General features: G+C 36.8%; 1 protein-coding gene across 8 annotated transcripts; it reads left to right on the top strand.

The window, feature by feature from the left end:
- The first annotated feature begins 42 nt into the window (after positions 1-42).
- LOC121369364 (endoplasmic reticulum resident protein 29-like) lies at positions 43-11,386 on the top strand. Of its 8 annotated transcripts, none has more exons than XM_041494404.1 (5): positions 43-200; positions 4,487-4,625; positions 6,659-6,823; positions 7,272-10,007; positions 11,030-11,386. In XM_041494404.1, the coding sequence occupies exons 1-4, from the start codon at positions 84-86 to the stop codon at positions 7,601-7,603; spliced, it is 753 nt and encodes a 250-aa protein (XP_041350338.1). In that variant the 5' UTR covers positions 43-83; the 3' UTR covers positions 7,604-10,007; positions 11,030-11,386. The 8 variants fall into 8 exon arrangements, with proteins under 8 accessions (XP_041350338.1, XP_041350337.1, XP_041350336.1 ...); XM_041494403.1 differs by having other exon boundaries at positions 7,272-10,442; positions 10,547-11,386; XM_041494402.1 differs by lacking the exons at positions 43-200; positions 4,487-4,625; positions 6,659-6,823 and adding an exon at positions 10,008-10,442 and having other exon boundaries at positions 7,609-9,897; positions 10,920-11,386.
- Positions 11,387-11,733: the final 347 nt, after the last annotated feature.

Raw genomic sequence — 11,733 nt, 5'->3', positions numbered from 1 at the left:
AATTATAAGTAAACACACTCTCGTTTCCGTCTAGTCTTATAAGTCGATCACTTTGATTCGTCCACATCATCACACAAGAAAGCATGGCTGACATGAGGGAGTTTGTTATTGTTGCTTTGGCAATTTTGGGTTGTATCTGTCTTGTTCAAGGCGAAATAGTCAAGGGTTCCGTACCTTTAAACTCTGGCGTCTTTGACAAAGTAAGAGCACTTATTTTCAAAGTTGTGAATTGGAATTTTTTTTGTGATTTTGAAGAAATTTTTGGGACCTACATGATAAAAGACAAAAGTAGTCTGCTGCATCTGCCAAACTGCCATCAGCTTTAATTTGACGCCAGATTCGCTTCAATGTATCAAATTATATACAAATAGGAGGGGCTTGTAATCAAATTGGCCACATCGCATTTGCGGGGTCGTATTAATTACCGACAATTACCAACAACAACCGACAAATACCGACAATAGCCTTAGAATTACCGTCAACAAAAAGTTAAAGTTTCTGTTTTAAAAACACCACTAGAGCACAATGATTGTGCCAAACAAAAATCATGTGAAGTAGGCAACTGGATGAACAGACTACTTAATAACTAACAGCCATTGTGTGAAAGCATTTTTAGTCCCCTACCGGTCCAACTAGATGATGATGATGGTAACTAGTTTAACGTGCCCATATACCACTAGGGTATAAGATCGGTGGCCCGACTCAGGATGGGGGGGGGGGGGGGGGGGGGTGGTGTGTTGAAAATGGGCAGAATTTTGAAAATAGCAATTAGTAAAAATGTTAAAGGGACACACCCTAGTTACGGCTATTTGTTAACCATTACGGCGTTGTTTTTCGCTATTAAACCCCATTTTTCACAAATAAAATTGCACTTGACTTACATTTTATTATTTAGAATACACATTTCCATTTACCTGAAGTGCTTTTTGGTAATCCTGATTGAGGGGATATTTCCATTTCAATGTCATAAACGTTGGTATATCACGTGACCATTATCATTTTGGTTCGGTTTGTTTTCTCGTGCACGGTTCGCGCAATCAACATCCGATTTGTTGTTGTTCATTTGTGAGATTTTTCTTCACAGTTCGTGAACATTTTCAGTAACAACAAAGTTCAGACAAGTAAGTGTCTCAAAACAAAACGTTACAAACCCTTAAAACCAATCATTTTGCTAAGTCTTACGATATCTGGAGAGGGGATACAACCAGGACAGAACAGTTGGAACATGTCCAGGAGAGGTGAAACGAACGCACCCCAAGTCTCTGAAATTTGTCGTGACGTAGGCATTGTTGTGCTTTGAGCGACATCTACTGGTGACATCAGAATACTAACTTTCAAAATTATTTCAAGCAATTGGGACATGGGGATTCCCATGGTATTTATCGATATAAGACCTGCTTTTTCACTCCATTTGATAAAAACGTGATCTAAGTGTGTTACAGGTTTGTAGATTAACCAAATTATAATTTATTTTCGCTGGATGGAACTAGGGTGTGCGGCTTTAATAGATTAAATAAAAAGGTTACAAGCCAAAAATAAAAAAGAATTGTCTGCTCTGCCGAATATTTATATAATTTGGAGCATTTTAGAAGGACAGTCCAAAATTAAATAAGAGAAAGAAGAGAGGATCGGACTTAATAATATTTAAAAAAAAGGAAGTAATTTCGACATAAAATTTTGAACGCAGATCTAAAAGTTTAAAGTCCGATCGATGTGTCCACGCGAGTGGCCTCGTTAAGGCCATTTGGGTGCACAGCTTAAAGGGACGAGATGGGTTGCATCCTGTCAAGAAAACCCCTAGATTGACAGTCGATAGACGTTTAATGTGTAGTGCTGTGCTGAAATACAGATCATGAGAAGCCGGATCCGTCTGAACGAGAGAGAGTATCAGACTAGGATTTAGTCCAGTCGTCATGGGTTGGTATAGTGGTGCGGACGGGCCCGACTCCGGATGATACGAGATGGTATCACTATAAAGCAAAGTGAAATCTAGAAAAGAGTAGTAGGGGCCGACCCCGCTTCCTATTTCATCTTAAGAGTGGGGCGGTCAATCTTCCAGTGCTGCTAGGACAGGCTCAGACATGTAGAGACTAAACGCGAACAACTGTGGCGTTCTGCAGAATGGCCGTCATACGAGTCACACAAAAAAATAAGTTGACATAATTAGCCGGAGAAATGACGTGGAGGCAAGGAATCTCGCTAAAAAGAATAATCCAACCTGGTGGTGCAGACTGTCGAAACGAGAAGCATTCCAGCATTCAATCAGTTCCAATGGCCGCATACATCCCATGCAGTAGAAAACTTCACTTCGCTGACAAAAACAACGAGGTGAAGGATTCCCAAGTTAAGCCGCGAAAGAACATGCAGTGTGCACAAGCGAAACAAACACGTGTTACCGCGTCGAGCTCCAGACTGAGAATCTTGGGGTTTGGGCTGCGAGGTAGGGTTGGGGTGGGGCGCCCTGTGCTTGGTACAATCTCTTGTATAATGGCTAGGGCGATGTGTGTTTGGAATGGTTATAATAATAACTATTTATAATGTTTCTCCAAAACGTACCTGTACTTAAAATCTACATATTAGTACAGATCTACTAGTATACTACCACATATGTAGATTTTAAACTGTGGTTTATTCAACCATAAAAAAGACGACGTGAGACCTTACTATTAAAACTGTCTTTGCACAGTTATCTTTCTTGACACTTGTGTAGAAATAAAATTTTAAAGTATTATATCTAAGGCCGTCTTGACTTTTTTCAAGAGGCCATTATGACTTTTTCACTTTGGCCGTTTTAACTTTTCTTAAGGGCCGTTTTAACTTTTTCACTTTGGCCGTTTTGACTTTTTTAAGGTCGTTTTGGCCAATTATTGTTAGGGCTGTTTAGTACTAGGGCCGTTATGACTACGATTCGTGTATTTTCATCTAAACAAAATTAAGTTGTCCACATTATATTTCAATGTCTGTTGGGAGTGTAGTAATTCTGGGTTTGTTGTCAGTAAATTCTGAGGTTGTTGTCGGTAATTAGTATTACCGCATTTGCGCAATATTTAACAAGCGAACTCGCTATTTTTCATTGACCAAATAGTAGGCATCGATTACCAAATTTTTAACAAGTTGTTCCAAATTCATGAATATTGATTCATTAGGCCTGTTTTTATAATAGAAGCACTTAATTACTCTTGACATAATATCTGCAAAATGACTCAACATCTGCCAACCATTCAGAGCACCAACTTTTTCAAATCGGCTGACCAATCAGATGGATTCCTGATAGCCAGTTTCAAAATATTGGCAATCTGAATTGGTAGGCAGATTGAAAGTGATGATGAGAGTTGTTTAGCAAATAGCACTTCCAATAAAAACAATGGATCAACATTTGAGAATTTGGAACATCTCAGTGAATCCATTTGATGGAAATGATCATGCCCAAGCATCCAGCATCCGTAAAACATTTCCTGTAGCAAATTTGCAAGATTAAGATTTTATGCTGATAACTTATATAATTTTTGACACGTAGACCAAAATAAAATCATAGGTTTTTAATATTTCCCAAGAAATTTGGCACGGCACAGTAGACTAAACTGTTTTGGGCAGGCCATAGGATTTCAAATTTCATGGGAAACACTTTTTCGGTTCGTACCTTGTGATGATGGAAACCTGTTAAAAAATTACTGGATACGATTTTCGCAGAATTATTGTTTTTATGAGGGTTTTTTATTGTAAATATGCCAAAAACCAGGTCTTTGGCATATTTGGGGTGTCCGAAATATAAGAGGCATATATGTTATTAATAAACTCAATGTTTTTCATTGGCTGAGTGGTCGGACATTAACAGCCGATTACAACATTTTCAACAAATTGTTCCAAAATTTTAAATATTTGATCCATTGTTTTTAATGAAAATGCTAAATGACTCTACAAATTATTTGCTTTTTAACATTGCTTTCAACCTGCCGACCATTGAGTTCAAACCGCCAAATTGTTTTCAAATTGACTGACCATTCAAATGCACTTCTTAACAGGAAATGTGAAAGAGGCTGGTGGTCTGATTGGACAGCAGATTGAAAGTGATTTTGAGAGTCGTTCAATGGATAGCATGTACATTAAAAATAATGGATCACTATTCAATAATTTGGAACAACTTGTCGAATATTTTAACACTTGATGACGAGACGAAAAACAGTGAGTTTGCTTGTTAAATATTGCCATGGTTCGACAAATCTACTAGTCCACGGTCCAGGCTAGTGAATATTTGGTCTGGGCTAGTGGAAATGATCCACTGTATTACTATATAACTTTATGTGGGGGCTAGTGACTTTTTCAAACATTTGTTGAAAACTGATGTCGCACAAATGTGATATAATTATATTAAATAATTCAGTGAAATGAAGTAAGGATGGTTAGTGATTAAAGTTAATGACAGTGAAAACAAACTATTTGACAGTTAGTGGTTGTAAGGTTATAATTATTCCATCCTTTCTTGCAGATTATAAGTAAGCATAAAGTTGCTCTCGTAAAGTTTGACGAGACGTATCCGTATGGAGAAAAACAGGACGAATTCAAGAAAGTTGCTGAGGCCAGCACTTCACAGCCAGATCTTCTCATTGCTGAAGTTCAAACTGCAGGTTGGAATATTACTAGTTAGTCTTTTTTTTAAAAACCAAGAAAACCCCCATTAAATTTCATACACACGTGTATATCTCCTTCTCTCTACAGTTGAATGTTAATATATTATTCCCAAGTAATATAAATTGAATTTATTTAAACAAAACTGGTTAACTATTTAACATTTAGATAGTATTGCTAGTGTTGCATATTAATTTTTAGCAAATTTTAGCAAAATTATACACTTTTTGTGATAGTTATGAACAGTATTGATTACTAAGAAAATTGCAAGAAAGTATGCAATATTATTATTTTTATCATACATAGTGTGTGTATGTGTATATAATATATATATATATATATATATATATATATATATATATATATATATATATATATATATCAGGGGTGGGGAAAAGCCCTTTTCTCCCGGTCTGGAACCGATTCTCGATCTCCAAGACCGAAATTATTTTTTAAAAACGTGTGTTTGCCGGTCCCACTTTTGTCATTCTTGTCGGTCCGAAGCACCTGTCCATTTCTATTATTGGAACAAATCCTTATCCGTCAAGTGGACAGGCCTGCCCAGACATCAGTATCTCATGCATGATTTAAAATAATAATAAATAGTGGTCAATATGGCTAATGGCAAGACGTCTGTGATTTTGAAGTCTGCCTAAGTATATATCGTCAGTCACTGAAGTCGGACCTACACTGGCTACAGTGGTGTCAATCCACAGCCACTAGGCTAGACATTAATTTTGTCAAAGTTGCTGAGCCGGTCAAGAGATGTTTAATCTCTTGACCGGCTCAGCAACTTTGACAAAATTAATGTTAACAATTACACCATTCTTGGTGAGAGAGCCATCAAGGTATTACACTCCAATTAAAACAAAGGACCCAGAGTTTGCAACTGGTTACAATCAACACCTGTCAACACCTATGTACGGAGCTTTGTTGGGTCGAGTGTCCCAGTCCGAAGCAAGAGACTTTTGTGCAATACAAACTGCTTGAAATAGCATAAAATATACTGAAATAATCTATAAATGTATTTATTGTTGACTGTTCAATGTAGTCTATCCAATAATTATAAAGGATTTTAAAATTAACAAAAGGTTTCCACTTTTTTGTTAACAAGTGAGAGTAAGCAGAACAGCTACATGTACTGGTTATCACAAGAGGTCAAATTTCGTCCAATCAGTGATGACGTTATTAATCTCTTTGTCTAAACATGTGCTAGCTCAGGATGTCAAACGCTTCCAACGGTGTGATCTTTTATTAATTTTCAGGACACAGTACTGAATATTCGTACTTTTTATACATATATGGGATTTAAATTCATAACTTTTATTCCTTTTTCATATTATTTATTCCATTATGTAAAATATATACAATTTGTGGAGGTTTTTTTTATTCCTTTCTTCCCCCCCCCCCCCCCCCCGTTAATGATGACATCAAGTGGGACCGATTGACAATTTTATTTTTCCCCACCCCTGATATATATATATATATATATATATCTATCTATCATATCTTACATTTTCAGTGTAAAGCGTGTGATACTTTAGGAATTTGATAACTTTGCAAATTAGATGTAAATTAATTGAGATCAAGGCACTAGGTTTATTGACATTTAAGTAAACGTACTTGGGTGACACTCCATAATTGACATATTCATCAAATAAAAACATTTCAATAGCAGTTTTACACTGAAAGCTGTCCAGCATTCAGAAAACAAAAAACGTTAAGCTCTAGTTTGTTTTGATGTAAGGACATCCAAAATGACGTCATTGGAGTTTGACGTCATTTCCATTCAAAAATACACCACGGCACATATTCATACGTCATTTGAATATATCTATTAATGGCAGACTGGAATTAAAGTTACGTGTACAGTTTACAAAAATATGTATAAAGCTTGAGATTATATGATAAAGAGATTATTACCCTTGTGTGTTACGGTATCGTTAATATATATTGGGAATAAAAATTGTATTATGCAAGCCTATGGTGATATTGACGATACCGAAAAACACTGTTTTATCTTTATTTTCAGACTACGGTGATAAAGACAATGCAGACCTAGCTGAGAAATTTGGTGTCAAGAAAGAGAATCACCCAGTATACAAGCTGTTCATTCAGGGTCGCGATGACCCGGTTGATTACAAGGGCAACTCCAAAAATGCTGATGACATCAAGAAGTTTATCATGAAAGAATCAGGTATTTGGTACACATTTATGCAAGATGACAAAGTCCATTATGACACTATCCATAATGAACATGATCATACCTGTTAGTCTATTTTTTACATAAGTTTATTGGAATGAACAAAAAAGAGAGAGTGAGATACAGAGACAAAGAGAGGGAGTTGAAGAGACGGATATAGGGGGGGGGGGGGGCAGATAAACACAGAGGAAGTGAAGGTGGAGGGGGAAAGTGGGTGGATGTTCATTGTATAGGCCTGTCATGTTTGGAGTACATCTTTTGCAGCAATTCATATGGATCATCAAACCTTGCATGCCAGTAAAACTTGGGATGGTGGTATGTTGTTTGCCATAACTAGGTCACTGCACTTACTTTTGACAGGCGTATTATGTACTTTATCTCACTGGTACTCTTTGTTATAATTGTCTTACATTACACATAATTTCTATTTTCATTTTGTTAGGACTTTGGCTTGGACTGCCAGCTTGCCTGGAGGAGTTTGACAAAATTGTGAAGGATTTTTTTGCAGCCAATGGAAATAAAAGAAATGATATTCTTGCAAAAGCAGAGGAGGTTGCAAAATCTTTTACCACAGAGGACCAGAAAACGTCTGCTGAAATTTACATCAAGACTATGAAGAAGATCATTGAGAAGGGAGACAACTTTATTGAAAGTGAAATAACAAGGGTAGAGAAGCTGAGAGATGGGAAAGTTAGCGATAGAAAGAAGGAGCAGCTTGGGAGTAGACTAAATATACTTACATCATTCCAAATGAGCTTGAAAGATGAACTTTGATGTATGAAAATATAAAGATAGTTGACGCATAATTAGTTGAACAATATGCATTTACATTGTACAAGATCATTTTTAATAATTTCATGTCATTTATACATTTAACATAAAATAAGGTTTTAGAGCGTTAACAGTTAAAATTTCTTAGTACAATTAGAATTGTGCTTTAAAAAAAGTTACAAATAAATAAATCTTACTGTTCATTGTTTACGTTAACAGTTATGTTTTTGTATTCATCAGAGTTATAGGATTAAAAAAGAAATAATATCAGTTGTAAGTTTCATGTTTATTATGTTAAATATTGATAATATTGTATGTATATATGTTGTTTAGTTACAAGTTGAGATATTAATATTCAATTTTAGCTGTGTTTTGTAGAGCTTTTTTCAACTAGTTGAAAATAATTAAAGCTATTTCTAAATCTGTAATCACCAGATTCAGAATATTAATTATAAAATATTGAAACATTAGTTTTTTTCCTGTGATTGTGAATTGATTTCTTGTTTACATTTTTCTAGATTATTTATGATTTGTAGATTGGCTGTTCCACAAATTTGAGATATCTTCAGTATGTTACCACGCACTAGAAATTGTACTTTATTCAGCAGTTAGTAGTGTTTCACAGTTTGTTAAAAAAAAAAAATCATTGTGCTTTTCAAAGACTAGTTTTGTTAATGTTTACTTAAGTAATACAGTAAGTTTGAGAATATCTGTCTGTTCTGGTGTCTGTATGAATTGCAGAGAAACCTGGATTTCTACATTGATTCTGTACATTCATAGTAATTTCTAGTCTGTTAACATCATGTTGTGTACTATGATATTGAACAAGTTAACATTGCCTATACATTTTATACATTGTTGGTCCTAGCATTTTATATACATGTATGTATATATTGATTTATTAAATAATTAAAACAAATATTGGTATTATTTGGAGTGAGCATTTTTAAAAATGTATTGAAATAATACGACAACACTGATGGCCATCTAAGACATCGGGCCTAAATAATAAATACAAATTAAAATATTTGGGACCAAGTTATCCAAGTCTTCGTGATTGATGAACATGTATTTATTTTTTTAATAATCCCTCATTATTGCTTGGTCAACATAAATTTAACCTGTGTGTTTTGGATACTGTAGACATCCATTGAATTGTAATGTTTTCTTCCCAGTGATTGTATTGCTAAAATTCAGTGCAGACATGGTTGTACACTATCATCCATTACGTGTGTAAAGTTTTAAAAAGCAATTTGTTTCTTCAGCCATTCACTTCTAAACAGTAAGAGTTGTGTGTGACCCTGTCCAATCAAATAAATATGTGATAGTCGTGTTATGATACGGAGTTGTATTCTCTAATCAATTCATCCCATACAAGTCATATTCCAGAAAGTATCTGTTGACTCGATATTAAATCATTTTCTTCTTTCAGTACAGTTTTTAGCCAGTATTTATTTTAATTATAGCAGAAAAAGAAAATAGCCTCTTCTGTTTTTTTAACTTGCAGTGTTAAACAGAATAAAAAGTATTCAATTTGTTTGCTGGAAATAGGTACAGATTGAGGAAAGTTTAATTTTTTTAAATTATTTCTTTTTACAGTATTATTTTGTACAGGTAGCTAATATTTCTACCTCTGAAACCAGTGTATTCCCCAACCTGTTCTGTAAACTTCATAACATTAATGTTTTTGTTTTAAATGATATTTGGGGTTAACTTATACCAAGTGGCAGGTTTAGCTTTCATGTTTGAATTCTTTTTTTAATTAATATAACTTTAAAACTAATAAATAATAATTGCCTTCATTTGCTCAAGGATCAGTGGACCCAGGTGTACGCCCCATTCTCCATATACCAGTACAGGTATTGTACAAACAAGGATCGGTGGACCTAGGTGTATGCCCCATTCTCCATATACCAGTACAGGTATTGTACAAACAAGGATCGGTGGACCCAGGTGTACGCCTCATTCTCCATATGCCAGGACGGGTATTGTACAAACAAGAATCGGTGGACCCAGGTGTCTCCCCATTCTCCATATACCAGTACAGGTATTGTACAAACAAGGATCGGTGGACCCAGGTGTCGCCCCATTCTCCATATACCAGTACAGGTATTGTACAAACAAGAATCGGTGGACCCAGGTGTCGCCCCATTCTCCATATACCAGTACAGGTATTGTACAAACAAGGATCGGTGGACCCAGGTGTACGCCCCATTCTCCATATACCAGTACAGGTATTGTACAAACAAGGATCGGTGGACCCAGGTGTACGCCCCATTCTCCATATACCAGTACAGGTATTGTACAAACAAGGATCGGTGGACGCCCCATTCTCCATATACCAGTATTGTACAAACAAGGGTCGGTGGACCCAGGTGTACGCCCCATTCTCCATATACCAGTACAGGTATTGTACAAACAAGGATCGGTGGACCCAGGTGTACGCCTCATTCTCCATATGCCAGGACGGGTATTGTACAAACAAGAATCGGTGGACCCAGGTGTCTCCCCATTCTCCATATACCAGTACAGGTATTGTACAAACAAGGATCGGTGGACCCAGGTGTCGCCCCATTCTCCATATACCAGTACAGGTATTGTACAAACAAGAATCGGTGGACCCAGGTGTCGCCCCATTCTCCATATACCAGTACAGGTATTGTACAAACAAGGATCGGTGGACCCAGGTGTACGCCCCATTCTCCATATACCAGTACAGGTATTGTACAAACAAGGATCGGTGGACCCAGGTGTACGCCCCATTCTCCATATACCAGTACAGGTATTGTACAAACGAGGATCGGACCCAGGTGTACGCCCCATTCTCCATATACCAGTACAGGTATTGTACAAACAAGGATCGTGGACGCCCCAAATATACCAGTATTGTACAAACAAGGGTCGGTGGACCCAGGTGTACGCCCCATTCTCCATATACCAGTACAGGTATTGTACAAACAAGGATCGGTGGACCCAGGTGTACGCCTCATTCTCCATATGCCAGGACGGGTATTGTACAAACAAGAATCGGTGGACCCAGGTGTCGCCCCATTCTCCATATACCAGTACAGGTATTGTACAAACAAGAATCGGTGGACCCAGGTGTCGCCCCATTCTCCATATACCAGTACAGGTATTGTACAAACAAGGATCGGTGGACCCAGGTGTACGCCCCATTCTCCATATACCAGTACAGGTATTGTACAAACAAGGATCGGTGGACCCAGGTGTACGCCCCATTCTCCATATACCAGTACAGGTATTGTACAAACGAGGATCGGACCCAGGTGTACGCCCCATTCTCCATATACCAGTACAGGTATTGTACAAACAAGGATCGGTGGACGCCCCATTCTCCATATACCAGTATTGTACAAACAAGGGTCGGTGGACCCAGGTGTACGCCCCATTCTCCATATACCAGTACAGGTATTGTACAAACAAGACCCTGGATATTAACAACAAAACATGGATCGTATTGCCCCAGATTTTGTTTTAGTTTATACATGTAGTTTTATACATTCATACGTGACATTTCAAATATGTCCCACCAGACAGGTGAAAACAAAGTTGTGTTTTCTTTTTGTTTTTACAATTTGCAAATCAAAATTTGTGAATTTTGTTATTTTAACAAACATAATTGTATCAGTGAAGATGGTATCTGTTTGAAAACATGAAATCCTGATTTGTATGTGTGTATGTTGGTATATTAAAGGTCATGGTATGTACTGTCCTGTCTGGAAAGTGCATATAAATGTATGTTGTGAATAAATGGTTTATCACTGATTTGTGTGTTCATGTTTGATTCAGGTCTGAGCCAGACTTGGACCGTTATAATCATATGCATTGAAGAAGCATTTCACTAGCATTGCTATTCATATGTAGGCCTGAAGAAGAAAATTTAGAACTTTAATAATACTGAAACGAGATTACTGATGAGGGAATCATTTCAAATGGGTTTAAAACTTGTATATTAGATGTACCTACATTTATGTGCACAAGAAAATCGTATGTATTCAAAATATCTGCTTATGGTAAAGTCACGACTTAATTACCATAGGGGTGCGAGACATGGCCCAGTGGTAAAGCACTCGCTTGATGCACAGTCGTTTTGGGGTTGATCCCCATCGGCA

The sequence above is a fragment of the Gigantopelta aegis genome, chromosome 3 (assembly GCF_016097555.1).
Source record: "Gigantopelta aegis isolate Gae_Host chromosome 3, Gae_host_genome, whole genome shotgun sequence".
Taxonomy (NCBI): domain Eukaryota; kingdom Metazoa; phylum Mollusca; class Gastropoda; order Neomphalida; family Peltospiridae; genus Gigantopelta; species Gigantopelta aegis.
This window is presented reverse-complemented; position numbering and strand designations above follow the sequence as displayed.

What these genes read in the sequence shown, in the direction of transcription:
- LOC121369364 (XM_041494397.1), top strand. Translation starts at nt 9,574, where the DNA reads ATGCCAGGACGGGTATTGTACAAACAAGAATCGGTGGACCCAGGTGTC. An exon ending in ACGCCCCATTCTCCATATAC is followed by an intron (nt 10,435 to 10,481) that starts CAGTACAGGTAT and finishes CCCCAAATATAC; the next exon opens with CAGTATTGTACAAACAAGGG.